At 40.7% G+C, this 21,999-nt stretch overlaps 2 protein-coding genes across 2 annotated transcripts; both read right to left on the bottom strand.

Moving 5' to 3' along the window:
• Nucleotides 1-591: 591 nt before the first annotated feature.
• plaat1l (phospholipase A and acyltransferase 1-like) lies at nucleotides 592-4,231 on the bottom strand. The gene is made up of 5 exons (XM_003454681.5): nucleotides 4,073-4,231; nucleotides 1,623-1,752; nucleotides 1,091-1,179; nucleotides 855-1,019; nucleotides 592-770 (listed from the first exon to the last, which is right to left on the bottom strand). Exons 1-5 carry the CDS (start codon nucleotides 4,079-4,081, stop codon nucleotides 705-707), a joined length of 459 nt encoding a protein of 152 aa, XP_003454729.1. The 5' UTR covers nucleotides 4,082-4,231; the 3' UTR covers nucleotides 592-704.
• A 4,594-nt stretch (nucleotides 4,232-8,825) lies between these two features.
• On the bottom strand, nucleotides 8,826-21,134 carry LOC100690871 (zinc finger protein 513). The gene is made up of 7 exons (XM_003454710.5): nucleotides 20,770-21,134; nucleotides 20,227-20,461; nucleotides 16,930-17,052; nucleotides 15,582-15,716; nucleotides 14,018-14,524; nucleotides 11,875-12,068; nucleotides 8,826-10,848 (listed from the first exon to the last, which is right to left on the bottom strand). Exons 2-7 carry the CDS (start codon nucleotides 20,264-20,266, stop codon nucleotides 10,249-10,251), a joined length of 1,599 nt encoding a protein of 532 aa, XP_003454758.1. The 5' UTR covers nucleotides 20,267-20,461; nucleotides 20,770-21,134; the 3' UTR covers nucleotides 8,826-10,248.
• Between the last annotated feature and the right edge of the window lie 865 nt (nucleotides 21,135-21,999).

The raw sequence follows: 21,999 nt of genomic DNA, 5'->3' as shown, positions 1-21,999 counted from the left end.
ACATCCTAATGTATCTGTTTTATGGTTGCTGTTTTTTTGCTTTGTTTTTAGTTTGGTAATTGTTTTTGTTTTTTTCTTGCACAAGTACTTCTTTTTTTTTTCCTGTAAATGAAATTGAGATTTTAAAATCAGTGCATATACATGAACACATTTAACAAATAATATAATATTAGTAAAAAAAATTACAAATACAAATAATGATAATTATTCAGGAAATCAAGAACAAAAGTAATGGGTGGGGAGGGGTTTAGAAAGGAAATGAACGAGGGATATAAGGATAATGGAAAGGAGGTAAATAAGGAAGTAAGGAGGTAATATGAAGGAAAGGGAGGAGGGAGGAATTAAAGGATGGGATAAATGAAGAAATGATGGCAGGAAGGAAGGGGCAGGGGAAGAATAAGGAAACCGGAAGGAAGAAATGTAAAGAAATAGAAGTGAGGATATGATAAAAAGGAAAGGTGGTGGGAAAGTAAGTAAATAAGAAGGGAAGGAATGATAATAGAAAAAAGGGAGGATGCGAGGAATAAGGAGAAGTAGAATGGAAGAAAGGGTGACACAAGATAGAGGGGAGGAGGTGTAAAAAGGGACTAATGTAAGGATAGAAACCGAGGAGAAGGACTTTTTTAAAACTTCCTCCAAACTTCATGTAGCTGATTCAGAGAAGAACAGCACCCCCTGGTGGTGAAGATGAGCGCACACCTGGCTCACAGCTGTTTCTCCTTGAAGAGTTTCTTCCAGGCCGGCATGATGTACTTGTAGATCTCATCAATCTGCAGCACGCACACACAAACACAACAGCTTTAAGCATGCTTCACAGCAAATAAACAGAAGGTGGCGCTCTTCCCTCGGCTCACCTGTTCAGACTTCTTTACTCCGTATCTGAAAAGCGTCGCCTGATGCTCGCTGTTGTGAAACAGGATGTCAAAGGTCACCTCGCGGCCCATCATGTCCTCGATGGCGGGCTTCACCACACCGTGGAAGTCCCGCGGAGGGTGCGTGTCATCCAGCATGTTGTTGACCTGTTTTAAAACACACTTGAAGTCGCTGTCTTTAACAAACTCATCATATATGTTCAAACCACTCATGCTACCTTGTATTTCTTCCCCAGAAGCTCCAGAGGGTCCAGTTTGACCTCTGACCTCAGAGCTCGGCCGTACAGCAGCAGTTTGGTGTCTGAATCTGACAGACAAAGACAAGAAATCAACTTATTTTAAGAGGCAGATTTCCAGAGGAAGGATCAAGAAAAATAAAGTTTATCTGTCATTTTATGATCTTTGTTACATCAATTGATAGGAAACCTTTTTTTTTCTGTGTTAAAGAGTTTTTATATGAAAAACTGAGCCGATTCTTGTAGGTGTACATGTCGTCCATCTCTTCTCAGTAGATATCATCACATACAAAACATAAATCCTGCGTTCTGACATCATGTCCATCTTTCAAAGATGAAAAATTTCTTATTGACAGTTTTACATTTTTGCAGAATTTGAGACCAACATAATAACCTCTTGCTGATTTTCATTGTTTAACACTCTTTTCTATAAAATAATTGTATGTCTTTTAACCAAAATTCAAGAAATTATTCCTGCTCTGGTAGATTTAAAACCTTAAAAAGTGTCACCAACCTCGACACGTCAGGTGAGCGACGTATGGAACCCCGTCCCTTTCTCCATAGTACACTCCGAAATGAGAGAAGTATTTGTTCCTGGGATACTCCACAATGTCCCCCGGGAACAACTTTGGGTGGGAATTTCTCTTTATAAAAACAAAAAACAAACAGAAGAAGGAAAAAAAGAGAGAAAGCGGTAAAAATCATAAAGTTACCACAAACAATCACCCTGTGGTTCTGCTTAACTCGACTCTGGATAAGGCCGAATCAAACTCACTCCAAAAATAGTCCCCGTCTCCACAGGCAAGGACTAAACGTCTATCGTCTAAAGCACAATCTTTATCACTGGATCTGCACTGCTTTTTCAGCTTTGTCAGTATTCAGTCAGTTGTGCCAAAAAGGGGATTTTTTTCTTTTAAACCACAAGAAAACCTGAAGCAACTACAGGTGGCAAAACCACAAACACTTGTGTGCTATATTACTGTCGAGCAAGTATACTTCTTCTGCCTTTGTTTCTATTCATCTTAAATATCTTATACTTCTCAGGTATGAAAAACTGAGAGCAAATTTTATGATGTTAATGCTTAACCAGGCCATCAGGTCTGCCATTAGAGGTGTTAGTATGAATCCAACCATAGAGTGTAAATAAAAGCTGGATATAACCACTTTGAAATCGCCCTTGCACTGTAGCCTGCGCTGTAACCTGTCGTCCAACTCCCTACAAATGTAACTAAGAATCACCGTCAACACAGCTCACACAGGTATAAATGTTGGTAACGGCCATCCGAATAGACTATGCTGTAAAGTCTACGTAGATTTCACAGCAAAAACATTGATAAATATAACAAACCAAAAGACTGCCGGCATTTAAAAAGAATGTGGGTTTAAAGCAAATGACTTTACTCTTCAGATCAAGAAGCTACACAGGCCAGCCTGATAAGGAATCTGAGTTATTAAGGTCCATGAAAGAATTATATTCCTGTGTTTTTATTTCAGATTATAATTTCTAAGGATGCATGTGACAGTCGGGTTTACTGGAAAGTTGCAGAGGCCCCACACTTTTTGGCATTAACCTTTACAGTGGCACTTGAGAATCTAAGCACAGTAGCACAACCCAGAGAGACACAACAGCCACATTAATGACCAGGTTGAAATAACTGACATAAATCAGTTTCAGTTAAATGATTGTTAGTAGGAAAGAAAGTTATTTAAGGTACATTTTAACATTAGCCTAAACCAACTAGCGAACTCGTGGTCCAACATCTGGAGGCTAACATGGGAACAGTGGGGGAGATGCACTAAGAACAAAGTCCTTCTGAAGCAGGGATGAGGGTCATTAGTCTGTCTCCTTTATTCCAGGCATCAAACTCCTAATAGTTCATCCTACAGGGACCATGAATATAAAAGAGGAAGAAGGAAGAAAAAGAAAGGCTTCCGGCTGCTCCCTTAATGACATGGGCTCACCATGGCAGGTAGCTCCACAGATTTCTTACGCCAGACGCCCTTCCTGACCCGACCATTAAAGGGTTTTGTGTCTCCTCCTGGAATCTAAGCGAGGATCTCTCACTTGTTAGTCTAATGTGTAGATGACTAAACTTTGAAACCTCTACAGGGACTATGAATAGAATATGTTCCAAACTTCAAGGTAGACCATCCAGAACCTGGAATTAACTCATCTGTGATTCAAACATTTAAGCTAAAGATTTGTGCCAAATTATCATGTAGATGTAGAGATATTTGGACATTAAACTCATATAGATTTTTCACCTGGGCAGCATGATGAGTAGCTACTTAGAAATTTCACAATTGTCCTAGAAGTTCGACCAACGCTACAGAAAAACATGATTTGTGAATGTGCTCAAATGTTCATCTGAATCTGGTCTTGTTATTTCACTCTGGACTTAAGTGGTAAAGGGTCTGATTGACACTGAACTTTTTCACTTTCAATTTATGGAAAAACTCAACTGTGGGGGCGTAGAAGATGCAACATTTTCAGCAAGGTGGAACGGAAAAGATAAGAAGAGGAAACCATTCGAGAAAAAAAAAAACAGTTCTAAGAAAAAGCCGCAATACTATTCTTAACCATTAATGCATGATCTGCTGATCTAGTAATGAGCAGATTTTCTACATTTTGAGTTGGAAAACAGTACCAAAGACAGACTTTTGAAGACTTGGGTGGCTTCAGGAACTCACATGTTTACATTAAATACTTCTGGAGTGATTTCAGAAGCTACTTCATGAGATTTCTTTTTTTCATTCAAAGTGCCTAATAGTCCATTTAGTGCTCTTTCAGATGAATTAAAGCGCTTACACCAAGCTAAAAAGTTATTATAATCAACCATGAGTAACAACTTTGGGTCCTCTGATTTCAGAAGTAGCACTGAAACACAGTGTCATCTAAAAATGTAAATATTCACGAGTGGCTATTAAAAGCAAGATTCTAGAAAGAGTAATGGTCATACTCACCTGGCCCATGAAGGGAGGATTGAGGTATTCACTGTGGCTGTCTTTGGTCCTTTCTGAACATAAATCCACAGCACATGCACACAGGAACCTCACATCATTTACATACAGGCTGTACTCATGTGATATGATGCATCTTCTCAGTCTGTCGCAGTCACAGTACAGTGACCACGCTCCTGTCACCCCTTATCACGCCTTCAGCATCAAATAATTTGGGTGTTTATTCCTCCCTTTATATTTTTGCTATATTTTATGTTGCCTTTGGAGTGGATTTTGTGTCTGAATGCGTGATTCCGTGGTTTTTAGACGAGGTGCTTCATAGTGCACCGAAATGAGTCCCTTTGTGTTTCCGATCCCACCACCTCTGGGCGTGTGAAGCAGGTGTTTCCTAAACCGAGGCTAAAAGAGGAAGTAGCTTCAATTGGCTTTTTTTTTTTTTAATTTTTCAGCAGAGATAAGAAAGAAAGTGAGCAAGAGAGAAAGACAGAAGCACAGAGAGAGTCTCAGCTCAGAACCACATGAGACCTTCATAAGGACTCATTTTAGGCATTTTAACTTGAACACAACACATCACATATGTTGTTGTTTTTTTCTACAGTTCCAGCTGTTCCAACGGCTGTTTTACATTAATGTCCTGACAAGTGCAATCAAGCACCCGAAACATCAAGTCAGCATCAGTCTAATGTAATGTGATGGCATTTTTAAATAGAGACCATCGTAGCATGAAGCCATTGAATAATCTCAACCACACCCAGCCACTCCCCACATATACCCAAAAAACCCCACATCAAATGAGTCATTAATGCAACATTACATACTGAAAAAGAGAAACAGTAATAATTAAATCATAATAGTTCTTTTATAAGCAAAGTCTTTTTAATTTCTGTCTGATTTTCCAATGTAAAGCCAGTGTTAAATACACAGAGTAATTAGGAGTCTCTCTGTTTGGATGTGAGCTTGTTTCAGGATATTTATTTCAAGAAAAACACAACAAAAGTCTCCTGATAGCCAGCATAACAAAAAAAATCCACCTAAAATTTGATACTGTCCATGCAGAAAGAGAAAAAACATGGTGTGTGTAAGCATGTTGCACTGAAACAGCTGTTTTTGTGTGAACAAAGACTTGTTTTTAACTTAAAGTGATCAAAGTCATGAATTGGTGACGTTCACAACCATGGCAGAAGACCAGAAAGAGCATTAAAAAAAGACAATTTTCTAAGAATAAAATTACACAGCAGACACTTTACTAAGTTCGCCTGTTCAACCAAATGTTGAACAGGTGAATATGAAAATCAGCCAATCACATTGGGGCAGCATGGTGCTTTTAGGCATGTAGACATGGTCAATATGATCTGCTGAAGTTTAAATTGAGCATCAGAATGGTGGAGAAAGGTGATTTAAGTGACTTTTGGTATGGTGTTTGGTGGTCTGAGTATTTCAGAAACTGCTTATATGCTGGGATTTTCCCACACAACCATCTCTAGAGTTTATAGAGAATTGTCAGAAAAAGAGGAAACACCCAGTGAGCAGCAGTCCTCTGAGAGAAAATAGAGAATAGGCAGACTGCATTAAGCTGGTAGGAAGGCAACAGTAACTCAAATAACCACTTATTATAACCAAGGTGTGCAGAAGAGCATCTCCGATGATACAACAGAATAGATGGGCTACAGCAGGAGAAGACCACACCTCACCAAAACTGGACAGAAGAAGATTAGAAAAACATTGCCTGGTCTGATGAGTCTCGATTTCTGCTGCAAAACTCAGATGGTACAGTTAAAACAGTTAAAAGCTGCTGTTGGTAGCATCATTTACAAACCACAGCCTACCTGAGTATCGTTGCTGACCATGTCCATCCCTTTATGAACACAGTGTACCATTTTCAGATGGCTTCTTCCGGCAGGATAACACATCATGTCACAAAGCGCAGATTGTCTCAAACCGGTTTCATGAACGCAACAATGACTTCACTGTACTCAAATAGTCTCCACAGTCACCAGATCTCAATCCAAGCAGAGCACCTTTGGTATGTGGTGAATTAGGAGTTTGACATCATGGATATGCAGCCTACAAATCTGCAGCAACTGTGTGATGCTGTCATGTCAACATGGCCTAAAAATCACCGAGGAATGTTTCCAGCACCTTGTTGAATCAGTGCCATGAAGAATTAAGGAAACCCAGTAGTAGCAAGCTGTACCTAATAACATGGCTGACTGTAGAAAACAGTTCAGGAAGATTCTAAGAGGAAAAACAGCTGTAATGATGTGACACGACAATGCACACAGAGCTGTAAAAAGAAACTAGCAAAGCTTGTAAGCTAGATGCAAAATATCCCATCACTTGAGGTTAGTGTTGCTGCTCTATGGATCTTTGCTGTTTCAATACCCCCCAAGATGCAAAAATTCAACTAGAAAACATTACTTAAACAATGTTGAAATATATATACATATATATATAAAAAAAAAATTCCCCGCTCGCCCCTGTGGGCGGTCAATATATATATATAAATATATATATATATATATATATATTCCGAATGACAGCAATATCAGGAAGAAGGAACACGAGAAGCTGGAGAAATACCAAGGGCTCAGAGAAGAGCTCGAGAGGATGTGGAGGGTAAGGTGATGGTAGTCCCAGTGGTAATCGGAGCACTAGGTGCTGTGACTCCCAAGCTAGGCGAGTGGCTCCAGCAGATCCCGGGAACAACATCAGAGATCTCTGTCCAGAAGAGCGCAGTCCTGGGAACAGCTAAGATACTGCGCAGGACCCTCAAGCTCCCAGGCCTCTGGTACAGGACCCGAGCTTGAAGGATAAAACCGCCCGCAGGGGCGTGCTGGGTGTTTATATATATATATATATATATATATATATATATATATATATATATATATATATATATATATATAGATATATATAGATATATATATAGATATAGATATATATCCTCTGGACTACCAGGAAAAAAAATGTTGTCCAATCAAAAAAAATTTTAAATCCTCAATGTTTGTAAGGTAATTAGAAGACTGAAATAATTTTTTGGGAAAAAAAAGTTTTAATGTTTTAGATATCACATGTCCACTGCAGAGGACATTGGAAGGCCAAACATGTAAAAATGAACTTTGATGGCAAACATTTGCTTCAACTCTTCACCAAGGAGAAGTTTGAAGTCAAGGAACTGTAGTGGTTTCTTCCCCCCAAACTCCAAGTCACTGCTATACTGAAGCCATGAGTTGGTGATTGCCAGATCAAAAAGTAGAGAACTGCACATACTGTCAATTTCTGAGTGCGAGAGACCATCCTGTAGAATCTCAACATTCGGCAACAAGGTCCACGTCACCTATATTGGTAGTGTACTCAGCAATTGCCAGTGGCCTTGGCACATGGACAAATCTTTTGTTTTTTAGACCATCTTGTGCGTGTGTCCTGAGGTTGATTGCCATAGGCAGAGGATGCGATGACAACTGGCTTGTTGTCCAACCACTTAATGACAGCAAGTTCAGGTCTGAGTACCATCTCTGATGCTCCTCTTTCTTTCTTCTTGAAGGGCTTATTCCCCATGATCTTCTTCATCAGACAACTCAAGATCTGGGTTTCCCTCATCAAACTGCAATAGATTTCTTTCTGCTTCTAAAAAGGACTCTTCTGGTCATTTAAAAAAACAGAACAAAATGGAGGAAATGACTACAAATGTCCACTACGGAGGACATTTTTTAAACACTTCAATACTATACTAAAATGAAGTTAGAATTAAGCATACTATGTTTTAATGTGTTATTAAGAGACTTATTTAAAATATGTTAACATTTATAGCTAAAAAATTGCTCAAAAGTTTTATGCTCTTACTTTTCTTCTTCCCATAAAATGTGCTTGCAGCGATGGCCGCCATGTTCCTTAATGAAAAAACTAAAGTTCCCAAAGCTCCACCCCTTCACATTTGGTATCATTGGAAATGAGAAATAAATTACTGACATTTTTAATTTTTTGTTTTAATTAATGCTTTCTGATACAGCACGAGGTAGCCACTCAGAGTACATTTCCAAACCCTTCACCCAAACATATAAGCCCTGTTTCTTTAACATCACAAGCTCAGGAGCCTCACGATCACCTTTTCTTCAGGTCCAATGTATTGGTGGGAGGACGGGTGGAGGTGGGTGGGATGGATACACATGTCTGAGTAATGAGGGAGACGTGTTGGGAGATGACAGCACAGATCTGAAAAACCAAATCTGAGCAACGACGCGAACCAAACACACACACGGAAAGAAAAAAAAAAAAGTCCAGGATACATACACTCGTCTCCTTACACTCCCCCTCCCAACCCCTTCATTAGGCCCACTTAAAGCTTGTGAGATGTTGCTCCGCCCTCTCTGAGAAAAAAAAAAAAAAAAAAAAAAAAATCTGTGGAGAAAATCCCCCCGAAACCTTTCAGTTCATGGAAATAAGACCTGCGTCCTCTCACTGCATTCATTAAAAAGTCTGTATACATGTGTATAACACACACACACACACACACACACACACACAGACGCACAAATGCCCCTTTATAAAGTCAGTGCAGCATTACAGTCGTTCAGTCTGTTAAAGGCACCTGAGTTTAGCTCCAACCCGAGCTCACCAGTGTATACATAACACAAAAACACACACAAAAACAAACACACACACACACACACACACACACACACACACACACACACACACACACACACACACACACACACACACACACACACACACACACACACACACACACACACAGTTATTTCCCTTGCTCTGTTAAATAGATGTGATAACACACTGGCCCAGGTGTAAGACTGTTTGCTTTCTTTGAAGGAGCTTCTGACAAATACATTCAAGATGTGTGAAAACGAGTTCCTGGAGTCTCTCGACGTCTTTGATGTAGAGAGGAAATCTGTGGAACAGCCACCATTAATGGCTGCTACAGACAATGAGCTCATGTTGATTAAAAAAAAAAAAGGAAAAAAACACTAATGAAGGTGTTTTACTGGCTTTTACCTGAAGAGAAAAGGCTTTACTGTCCTCACAAACACATGTCACAAAGCTGGATCTTCCTACAGTCGCGCCAGTGTGGTGGGGGAAAAAAGCCCTGCAGGAGTTAAATATTGTGTAGCTTGTGGGTTACAATCACTTTTAAAGTGTTGCTTTGTTCCAGTTTCACTGCCGGTGTTTGTCCTGATTAATGATGCAGCGATTAGTTGAGCAACAAAACAAAACAACGTTTTTAAAAATAGCTGGCAATTTTTTAAAACCTCAAGAAATTGCAAACTTGCTACACACGAAGTGAGTTTTCACCTCAGTAGACAGCAGTCAGCAAATGGATGTGTGAGAACCTGCTGCCTTTCTGACGGTCTGCAGGTGACGCAGCATCGGTGTGGTTTTAATTTGCAGCTGTAAATAACTAAAGAGCAAAAATGTGATGATGCTGACCCTGACTGTAAGCATGGAGGGAACATGTTTAGGGTGGGTGATCCCTGAGAAAGTTTGTCATGTTCATATTCATATTGGTGTCACAAAAAGACATAGATCACACTGATGTTTCTGTATCTCTTTGGAGTTCTCTCTACAGTTATTTTGCATCTTTTCATGCTCATTTTGTGCTTTTTAATAATGGTTTTGCATCTCTCTGTGGTTCTTTAGAGTATCTTTGTGTTTATCATCTCGATCTCTTTGATTACTCAGAGGGCCTGCAGGGCACACAGAGTAATCCTGTCATCCACAGAAACGCCAGGACTGCGCTCCATCAAGACGATTATTTACTTTCACCTTGTTTCATCCAGCCACAGACTGCATGGACATAACCTCCAGATCAGCAAAGCAAAGTCAAAGTGGAAGTGCCTTAAACTGCAATATTTCTAGTAGCTTGCAGAGGGTGACTTAACTGGTTTCAAAATTAAGTCAAACTGCTCAGCTTTAAGCATCACAAAAATGATGTCACCGTGGCCACGCCCACCTTTTTCATAAAGCATGTGTCTTTAAAAGAGGCTAAATATTTTTAAAATCTGACTTTATAAACAATCAGCAGCTCACACTGGAGAAGGTGGACTCTGAAACCCTGAACTTATTATAATAATGATACTGGGTTTTTTGTCGATCGACTAACCGCTGCAGTCATTTTTTGCCTCTCTCACACACACACACACGCACGCACGCACACACAGTATCTAAGAGTGCTCCTGTCCCTGACTCTGGCTCTCCTGAGTGTCTTGGCCCCAGCCGAGGCCGTTGATGGGCGCGTGTTTGTCCCAGCTGTCCGTGTTGTGCCCATGCTTCCTCTGGTGGCGTTTGTAGTTGTCCCAGTGGCCCGTGGTGTAGCCGCACTCGCCGCATGCATACGGCTTCTCGCCCGTGTGCCGCAGCATGTGCCTCTTCAGGTTCATGCTCTGGTTGCAGGAGTAGCCGCAGATGGCACAGTGGAACGGCTTGGCGCCCGAGTGGATGCGTTCGTGACGTCGCAGGTTAGCCAGGTTCCCGCAGGCGTAGCTGCACGACGGGCACTGGTAAGGCTTCTCGCCTGTGTGCACACGCAGGTGCCGCTTGAGGTTGTCAAGATGTGAGGAGGTGTAGGGGCAGTGCGGGCAGCGGTGAGGCTTCTCCTCCGAGTGGACGTGGGAGTGGCGGGCCAGATGGTTGGGGTAGTGGGACAGGAAGGGGCAGTGAGGGCAGCGGTACAGCTTGTTGCCGCGCTGACCGCGCCGGGATCCCCGAGACACGTCCGGGCTGCAGGGAGCCCTCGAGGTGTCTTTGGAGCAACGGCGGCAAACCTGGAAAAATAACATAGCATACAGTGAGAGGAAACATTTCCTGTGGACAGATCATGCAATCAAACTGTCATTAACCAGAGTCGCCGCTCTGTGGTGGTCATTAGAAAGCCTGCAGGTTTGAGACGTTCCCACAGTGGCTATAGCCACCTTCAATATCAGTTTTTCCTTCCCACATTCACCAAGTGCTTGCTTATAGATGGTCATCTGATTGTTGGAAGTTTTCTCTGGATTATTTTAGGCTCTTTACTTTACAATATAAAGTCTCTTTAGGCATGTGTTTTTGTTTATTGATGCTATATAAAAATAAATGAACTGAAAAGAATAAGATAATGAGGCATCTCACACATTTGTTCATCTATTAATACTCCAGAAAAGAGAGCAGACCTGAGGCGACAAAATTGCTCACAAATTATAATTAGCAGCAGCAGCAAAGTTACAAAGTTTTTAGGATGACAGGGGCTAAAAAGTGTTCAGGCATAGGGGGGGGGGGTACTCATTTGAAGGTGTGGCTGAATGAGGCTTGTAGTACGAAAGCACTTTAATTATTCAATTTGTGTAGAACAGCACTATATCAGTACCAGTCCATTAACAACTAAATCATCAAGATTTAAGATTTTTCCTGTCAGGAAGATGGTTGATCCTGCTGGGACCATAGAGAACTTGTAGATAGAGCTGAAGACACAATACGGGGTGAAAATGGCATGTATTGGAAATCTGACAAAAAAATTGTGACAAAATTGACCAAAAACGATGAGAGAATGCCCGCCATCTGAATCTATGGTGGCCTGAACCTGTGCACCACCTTAAGACTGCCACCGACTTTTTAGCTTGTGACAGCAGCATGAGGGAGGAAGTCAGTCTGCTATCGTTAATGTAAACTGGGAAAATGTGGAAGTTTGTGGTGGGTGGAGCTTCTGTTTTTCTGTTTGTCGTGGAAACAAACTACACATTGTACAACCCCTCATTTCATCCTAAAGTTTACAGAGGATCTTTGAAAGAAAACCAGCTGTGTTTTGGTAAACAAACCTGTCCTCCATCGCCCTCCACCTCTCCCTCTGCCTTGTCGCCCTCTAGGTCGGACTCCTCCAGAGTGAGGCCGCACACCCGGCAGCAGAGCGGGAAGAGGAGGACTGGAAGGGGGCCAGAGGGGGAGCCGAGTCCTCCCAACGTCTGGAGGTAAGCAGAGTCCTGGGAAACTCGCAGGGTCAGGTCTGACATGACTGCAGACACATAGGGAAGCATTAAAAAGGCAAAGTTGTTTGGATCATTATTAGCTGCAGTGTAAACACGTTCTTCTAGATATCAAATCTAGATATCCCCTATCATGCAGTTCAGTTTTAGGTCACTGAGCACTAAGCCAGAGAGATTTTCTCTTCCTCATTTTGCCGACTTGCTTCCTCTTTTCTGCTCTGCTCACTGCTTCCAAGATGAGAACTCTCCCCCTCAGAAAAAGTTTTTTTTTTTTTTAAATTTGGAGTTGTCAAATCTCCAAAATGCAAACCCTCCACATGTCATCAAACCTCTACTCTGGGTTTGTGATATTTCCAAGTTTTGAGTGTGCTTTAAATCTAAAATTTTCTACATAAAGAACAGCTTAAAAAGCCTGGTTAGTTTTTAATCACAAAACTAGTCATGTGTTCACAGGGTTACCACAGGATATATGTGAGCATTTTGCTAAATGGGAAATGCAGGCGTCATGTTTGTGTTTGTGGGGCTTGACCCAAACAAGCAACAAAAGTGAGCGTATCTCACGGCTCTGTCACAAAGACACTAAATTGTAGTAAGAGCCTTTAAAAACAGAATTACAAAGAGACTCGACATCAGAGTGGTTTCCTTTATCAAAAAGGATGCATGTGACTATAACCAACAGACAAACACACGAACATTTATTCAGCTGATAATGAAAAACCGAATACCCACACTGTGGTCACACTGAAGCTGAAATCTATTGCTGCTATTATCATGATGATTTCACAATGACACAATAACACATGCTTCGCTCTTAGATTTGCAGTGTTTCCCCCTGCCTTTCCCTCGGAGGGCAGTCCCCAACCCCTCCAACCAGAACCTCCCACAATCCCGAGAAACATCAGCGAGAGAGAGAGAGCGAGAGAGAGAACAAAATACACACATCCCATAAACATATATGTTTTATGTAGACATATTTGAAATTAAATTACATCTAAAGTAAAACATCGCTAACTTTAAGGTTTACATTTTTATATTTTTTAATATATTCTAACAAGAGTTATCTTATCATTCATTAAAAATGGATATCATCACAGCTTTATCTCCTGGCACTAAGCCACACAAATGTGCTGTTGTTCATCTAGGATTGTATTTACATCATTTTAAAACCCTAACGGGTTAATGGCTAAGTGACTCTCTTTTTTACATGGCTAAATCACCGTGGTAACTGATGCTAAAAACATAACACGGTTGGGGGCCAGGTAATATTTTCAAAGTTTTCAAATTGGCTGGAAGAGCCACTTTTACACCAACTCATTCATTTACAGCATGTTTTACGTTGTTAAGAAACAAAGCATATAAAGCATGTCTGTGTTATGAACTTTGCTCGTGGTGTACACCTTTGCTACAGATCATTTTTCATTACATCATGGCAAGAAAGAGGGTGTGCTTCCTTTATCACATGACTCTATGTTATTCACCTAACCTCTGTCACAGTCCACAGAGCACACTGGAGCACTGGTGACACCAACTTTACCCAAACTGAAAACATGTCATTACTGTAAACGCATTACAAGAAAAATCCTGTAAACAGGTGTTAATCGGTCTAACATCCCAGAGGAGAGCTTTACCAGGAAGCCTCCAAACCCACCAAAGAGGGAAACGCTGAACAAAAAGACATCGCTGTGGCTTCTCCCAAATGACTGCTTTTTCACATTAGTGGCACACCCTGTTACGTAGACGATCTGAAAATGTTATTTACACTGATGATGATGGACTGAGTTTTCAGTCCAAAGGTGAAATATATAAAAGTTAGTTGTCAGATTAGCAATCAGAAAGAGTTTCCTTCAAAGTGATTAAAAAAGAGAGAGAAGCTGCAGGCAGCCTGTGAAATTATTGATTAACAAACTTGTTTTAACACAAATTTATAAGCTTTTTAACTCTGAGATCATAATTGACTTGAAGGTTTGTGTTTACTCACCTTCTTCAGCATTGCCGCTTGCCTTTTTCCGTCTTCCCCGTCTTTTCTCCTTCTCCCTCCTCTGCGGTCTCTCCTGTGTGTGCATGCGCTGGTGTCTGCGCAGGTTGCCGAGGGAGCTGCAGGCATAGCTGCACTGGTGGCAGCCGTACGGTTTCTCCCCGGTGTGTGTGCGGGCGTGGCGCTGCAGGTTGACGAGCTGGGCTGAGGCGTAGGGGCAGACGGGGCAGTGGTATGGCTTCTGGCCGTCATGGATCCGCATGTGGCGTTTGAGATGGTTAGAGTAGCGCGAGGTAAAGGTGCACAGCGAACAGGAGTAAAGTTTAGGGGCGGGGTCCGCAACGCAGCTGGCTTTGTCTACGTTTCTCCTCTTCCTTTCGGAGCTGCCGCCAAGGGATCTATCGGACAGGTTGGAACCCTCCAACTGAGAGGAGTCGATGGAGGCGCCATGCTGGAGGCCCTCCTCACAGGAGAGACAATAAAGCTCTGCCCCTAGGTCGAGTCCTACACCTGGAATGAAATAAATCACATTTTCTAATGTTAAAATAATTAAAACAATATTATATTAATTCAGTACAAACAAAGTAAAAACAAACCTCTGCAGCCATTTTTACTGATCTAACCTAGGCATTTGACACAGTGGATGATAAGTCTTAAAGCAAAGACTTGTCAGAGCAGGGCGGTTCATGAGGAAAAACAACCCCCTCATGCCCGATGGTTTAAAAATGATTTATCAGGCAGGTTCCAGTGTGTGCAGGAATCACATTTACATCTGTTTCATGTAATTAAAGGAGTGCCCCAGGGTTCAATTCTAGGACCACTGTTATTTATTGTATATATACATAGCAAAAAGCCACCCTATGGGCAGTTTTTTCCAGGCCTGCAGCCCCTTTTCAAGTTCTTTATTCTGTATTTAGAGGTTTGTGGAACAACATTTGGTCTAAGTTACAAATTTTGGGATGAGACAGCACAGAGTTTCACTGACACTGGCTCACCCATTAAGGAGGAGATACATACGCTACAATCATTATGTTGGTCATATTATAGTCAAACTTTCATTTTTATCATAATCTACTCATCTGCACATACTCCTATAACCAGGCTCTCTACAATAACCTTTTAATACAGTACAGCACAACCTGATGATAAACTTTTCATGTATCCCTACAGTTCAGGGTTCTGAGTTTGAGTTAGCATATTAATACATTTATGCAGAATTACAATTGATTACTCTTTCTTGTTTACAAATAACAGTCAGTAACCAGTGAAAAAACTAAAACTGATCTTTTATTTTTGATTGAGTTGTGTCTGCTCTCTGACGCAAGAAATAGACTTGCTGTTTCCACATTAATGTCAGTGGTGGACTATGTAGATGTGACTCATATGCATGTGTGTTCATGTGCTTGCATATGCTGGATTCTATCCATCATAGAGTTGTGAGATTTACTGGATACTAAACTCAAATCAAAGAAGTGAAAATATTCCAATATCACTCTGTGCCCGGGTCTTTTGTATTTTTAACTCCACATGTAAACAGCCTGGCATGTTGTAGTCAGTCAGTAGTTACCGAGATCTAAGCCTGCCCCCAAAGGTGTGTCTCCCAGAAGCTGACCACATCCCTTACAGGAGAGGAACGCTGGGAAGGTGGAGTCTGTTGGTGCTGACGAGTCATCCTCCACACTTAGAGAGAAGACAGTCATACCTGAAGAAGAACACAGAGTTAAACAGACAGTCGGTTCGACCTCTGAGGAGAAAAATTCAACTCTCATGGGGTTTGAGGAAATGACTGCTGCATTTAAAAACTTAATTTATTACAGGAATGATTTATACATTTATGCTGGCAGCTGAGGCACACTGAACTCGCTTCTCCTGAGTGAGGTGTCGCAACTCAGAAGTAAATCAGCAGCATCAGCGCTGGAGCAGGAATAGAAGTCAAAACAGGAAACAACATGACCACTTAAGTTAGTCAGTTGGAGAATCTACTTCTCTGAGCTCCTAACATAGCGATGAAATGTCTTTGCGCCCTCTATACATCAGCCTGTGCCATAAGTGACATCACAAAAGCTGCACCAGCTTTCGACTTCTTCTACTCCTACACCAGCGCTGATGCGGAGGCTATTTCTGAGAGGTGACACCGGTGGTTCAGGCAAACAGGGAATCCTTCACAACTCAGTTGCTAGTATGGAGCTGTGAGGACTTCACAGTTGGTCCACGAACACCACCGGCATGCTCAGTCGTTCATTGCTCTTTCACTACAGCATCATCTATGGAAGCCCAGACAAGTTAAAAAGTGAAAATACTGCATACTTTTCATTTTAGCTCAACATTTGTGACTCTTTAACTTGGCTTCAAATGTGAATTTTAAAATCTTTAAGCTACTTTCAACTTCTCCCTTACCACAAGGGGTCACCACAGTGGTTAGCGCCACACATTTCATTTGGCAGATTTTTACACTCAACGCATTTCACTTGCCCAGTGATAAACTAATAATGCAGACTAATTACCCAATTATACATTCAGCTTACATTCTGTTTAACTTTCTGAATTTTTAATTAGCAAACATTTGACTTTTTAACTTGTGCCACAGACATTAATGAAATGGGCTTGCATATTATTTCACTTTCAACAAACTCAGAGACAAACTTATGGTACAAAGTACCATAAACTCAAAATCTTAAATACGGAAAGCACATCAGTTTGAACTTGTAAGTCTTTTCGAGCCTGATCATCAAAGAGACCGTACCTCGCCTGATTATCGGGAATTGGGAGAACAATGTTTATAATATTGTGTGAGCACAGGGTCAACGCTTCAGCCAAAACAGAGAGAAAAACCTAATAAAAACTGGTGAAATGTTTAAATATGTGGCTTGCTTTCCAACCCCGTGAATGTAGAAACCTTTGTGTGTGTTACTGACCAGACTCTCTATCCAGCCCCATGATCTCCGAGTCTCCAAACTCCAGCTCGCCGCTCAGCAGGAAGTCGCTGTCCAAAACAAGGCAGCCTGGCTCACACACCACTGCCCCATCCTCAGAGTCCACTGAGTGCAAACAGACACAAACATTTCTCATGATTTCCTGCATAAACACAACTGTGGAAGCTTCACCTGACCAAATGAAGACAAACGCCAAGCCCATCCTGAAACACAAAGTCAGCTTCCACCTGAGGGTGTTAAAAAGTCCGGGTGTCACTCAAAAGTTTCCCTTTGTGATACGAGCTGTAAAACTGTGAACATCTGACACAAACATCAACATCTCTTCTGTTTATGTGACAAATTTTCATTTCCTTAAAAAAAAAAACAAACAACAACCCCCCCCCCCCCCCCAAAAAAAAAAAAATTTGATAAACAGGACAGAAGACAGCCGATAACAGAGTTTGTGCTCGAAAACACAGAAAAAAAGGAGAAGGAGGATAACAGCAAAGGAGGTGGAGAGGAAACGAGAAGGAAATCGGTGAGCGTGAGATAAGTGCTGAGGAGGAAGAGCTGTGGGGTGAGGAACGAGGCTGAGAGGGTCAGGAAGAGGAAGACGAGTCGAACACAGAACTGATGATACAGGACATTTTTATACTCTTAAGCCTCTGAGCGGACATTTGTTGACCCAGCTTAGAGCAATTCTAACTTTTACTGTCACAAAGAAAATAAAAACTTTACTGATAATTAAAAATATTTACACTAAACATTAAGGAAACTTGCCTTTAAATTATTCTCTTTATTCTCATTGTGATTTTCCTGAGCTTTAATTTGAATTAATTTTACCATCAGTTTTGCAAAACCTACTTTTTCAAACAGTTTGGATAACTATTAACAGTAGTTAGAGTAGAAAATTATTCTGCTGCGGTTTTTCTGACCTATTTGTCTTTTAGAGGTCAATGACAAACACTGGCTTACACTGGCTTAGATTAATTTAGAAAATTAAGATGTTTTTCCTTCTCAAAATGGGCCTCTGGAGGCCAATACACACATCAAATTAAGGCAAAAATCTGAGTTTTCCTGTCATTTCAGGCTATTTTAAAAATGAAGATTAGGCCTGAGTAAACTAAACCCTGCTGAAAAAAAAGAGTAAGTGAAAAACTTTTATATGAGACGCTTGTTGATTTCTGTTTGGTTGAAACCTTTTTAGTAGGAACCAAAAATATAACAACAGAAGCAATCGTTAGCTGCAGACCAGCAGCCAGAGGACAGAAAGTAACAAACACCACAACTGATTATTTTTTTTTTCAAACTAATTCAAGCTGCGCTGTGACTGCTTCCTGCATCGACTAAAGAAAACAAAGATGCTGTATGACAAGTTTAAGGCTTGTCATACAAACGGACAAGACAAATGGAAGACATTCAAGACAGCTGAGAGTCTTCCCAGGAGTGGACATCGCAGCAAATTCACCCCAAGGTCAGACTGTGTGCAAGGCCCAGAGAAAATGCAAAAATCCCTAAGAGCTTCATCTCAGATTCTACAGGCCTCAGTTACCAAGTTAAATGTCTATGACAGCACAATTAGAAAAGGACTAATCAACAGTGGCTTGTTTGCAAGAACTGCCAGGCACTGAAAGCCTCTTCTCTCTAAAAACGACATGACAGCACAGCTTATATTTGCAAAGCTGCAAATCACAAGACTTCTGGAACTTCTGGAAGTCCTTTGCACAGCAACACCAAAATCAAACTCAGCATATCAGCACAAACACCTCATAACAGCTGTCAGCATGGTGGTGGAAGGGTCATGATTTGGACTTATTATACAGACAGGACCTGGACATCTTCCAGTCATTGACTCAACCATGAACTCTTCTGTATACCAAAGTATTCTACAGTCAAACATAAGGCCGTCTGTGTGACAGCTAAAGAATATTTTAAATTATTGGTACAAACAGGGTCATTCAATTAAACAATGATCCCAAGGCCTGCAACAAATTTGAAATGAATACCTGCATACCTCAATGAACTGGAGCAACGCTGTAAAGAAGAGTGTTACAGACTGATAAAATCACACAGAAAATGATTATTTGAAGTTGTAGTTGATAAAGCTGGTTCTGCAAGCTACTGCTAAGAGTCCTGTTTAAAGTCTTTTAGTTTTCAAACAAGTCTGCAGGCAGGTAATGTGAGTTAAGACCCAACACCTTACAAAGAAACCCGCAGATACAAATCCCAGATATTTTGGGTTTTCCTGCATTAAAATGTTGGTTTCGGTTATGACAGCAAAAAACTTTATTCCTCCACTGTAGAACCAAAGCTGTTCACCTTCTTCGGTCAATCTTTATTCAAATGAACTGCTAATGTGTTCAAACCTAGACCGATCTGAAACTAAAACACATAAATCCTCCTTTTATTGAAGGTTATAAAGTTCAGTTTTACAGAAGCTTTGGTTCAACTGTGCGATCATTGTTTCAGATAACACCACTGTGATTGTGTCAGACGTCCAGAAGCTACTTGAGCTGCAGTGAGACTTTGAATACGAGTAATTTGAATACAAGGATGTACTGGCCTTTTTTCCTCTGAGCCCCTGCACACATGCTCACAAGTACACTCCCATATGAAGTCTGTTTAAATATGTACATCGTTAGAAATCTGAGAAGGTCAACAGGTGAAATCAAGTCTCCTAAATCCAGTATTCTCTTTTTTTAAACTGACTGATGCCCACGCAGTCAAACAAATGTAAACCAAGGGAGGTGAGTGTTGCACAGGTGACGCGTGAGAGGAGAGGAAAACAAATGAAACTGGAGACACAACTAAAAACCTAGAAACGTCTTCTGGCCCCTGTTAATAATAAAGGTGAGGGTCCACAGGAAACCAAGGGGAATGACAGAAATCATACAGGAAGCTGTGAAAGAAAGAGAGGAAGAACGAAGGGAGGGAGCAGGGGGAGGTCAGGTAGGGAGCCTGCGAAGAGGAAGTGGAGATAGGAAGCAGAGAGGAGGTGGAGAATCCAAGTGAGCCAGAACAGTCAGGATGAGATAACAGATAAACACATCTGCTTAAAGGACAACATGTCTTCAGCGGTCTTCCTCTCAGGGAGATAAAGAGGAAAGGACTCGAGGACTCAGACCACTCAGGCAACTTTTAACATGCCTGTATCCTTCAGAAATGTGTCTAACTCTATAAAAATGCATTTTAAGTGGACCAATACCCAGCAAAGACTTACTACTTTATTCTATGGCAGTGATTTAAGCTTCATGCGGACAGAAAGGCATCAAAGAGCTGGAAGAAAACAGCTGGACTTACGTTTCACCGGCTGCGGGTTGGACTGTTTTCTCCGCGGCATCTTCGCCTCTCTTCAGCACGGATCCTGCGCTGTTTTCGCGGTGACACCTCCAACACTCTGCAGGCTCTAGTCCGTCCGTCCAGCCAGAGAGGCAGCCAGCTAGCTAACTGCATGTCATCATCATCATCATCATCACCTCCTTCCTCTTCCTCTTCCTCCAACGGACAGCAGTAGCGGCGGAGTCATCGCCACCATCTAACGCATGAAGCGGAAGGCGTACACCGGCAACAGCACCAATTAAAAAAGACCCACACCTTCCCTAAATTACTACATAACACTTTACAGCTCTATTCAGTTCACAATAAACTTTAAAAATACACCAATCCATTTAAATTCATTACCATTGCTCATTCTTTGTTATTGTTTCGCAGTAAGTAGCCGGAGCCATCTTGCTAGCCAGCGAGCCAACCGGCTAAAATCAACACTGTAATCTAACGCTCGCTTTTAGCTCACACTAAAAATAAAACTTAATGAAGTCGAAGACACTCCACCGAATAACTTACCTGTGATAATGTCCCTTAAAATACCGCGGGTGAAAATGCAGTTAAACTAATCTCAAAACACTCTTTTTGTTGTTGCCAAACACACACAGCGCTACTACGCCGGGTCCGGGCTCTATGTGACGTCACCGAAAGACGCAGGGGATTGTGGGAATAGTAGTCCTTACTGTGTTTACCAACCTCAAATGACCTCTATATATAAAGCTGTGGAAGTTTGTCTCTGCCACCATAAAAAAAAGTAAAAGCGCCAGGCGGTCAAAATTTCAGGTTGTCCGGATTATTGAATATCTCTGTATTTCAACATACAAACCCTGAATTTTAACTTAGGTGTGGTGGAAAAAAAAAATTCATTTACATATGTATATATCTATAGCTAAATAATAACAATAATGTTTTCTTTTCTTTGTTAGTGTTTTTTGTTTTTGTTTTTCAATGTAAGAAACAAGCTCCCTCAAATTTTAGGTAATCTTGCAATTTTTGCCTCACAAATAAACTAATATTGGACAATTCATGTATGTTTATATAATAATAAGAGCAATAACAACAATATTTATTATTATTATGCAAACAATGCTGTATTGTATATAAATCTGTGTTCCTATAATGTTTAGAAGACAATACAAATGATTTGATGTCCTAGAGATGACTAACAAGTTTAATATTGTGGGTTTGTAACACAAACAAACAAACAAAATAAAGTAAAAAAACAAAACAAAACAAAAACGTAAAGTTGTGAAAAGGAACACAAAAGGCACAGAAATACCACAAAGCTTCAGCAATAGGTTCATTTTATTGTCAAAATATTCAACAAAAACCTCAAAAAGAGATAATCCTCTGGTGTTTGTACCACTGCAGACATATATATTGTTTTAGGTAAAAGTAGTTCATGTCAACAAAAATTACAAAATGCAAGAACATATATTTTGTTTGATGGTTTTGCTTGAATACATTAAATTAAAGAATAGATATCATACAATTGTGATAAACATACCGTGAAATTTACATTAAAACAGTTTGTCAATAGGAGAGTTTTTTTTTAAAGACCTTATGCATATACAGTTCTAAGTGTCTGGTAGGTTTAACTAACGTTAAAAAAAAAATCATATCCTTTTATTCTGTCAGTTATTATTTTTCTGTATGTACAAGCAGAGATCAAGGCCTGAGTAGATATCACTGAGGGGTTAAGTCAGTCAAAGACTGGCTAAGAAAGAAATCATTTATATAGTTGTGTTA

The sequence above is a fragment of the Oreochromis niloticus genome, linkage group LG23, assembly GCF_001858045.2.
Source record: "Oreochromis niloticus isolate F11D_XX linkage group LG23, O_niloticus_UMD_NMBU, whole genome shotgun sequence".
Taxonomy (NCBI): Eukaryota; Metazoa; Chordata; class Actinopteri; order Cichliformes; family Cichlidae; genus Oreochromis; species Oreochromis niloticus.
The sequence above is the reverse complement of the archived record's forward strand: the minus strand, read 5'-3'. Positions and strand labels throughout refer to the sequence as shown.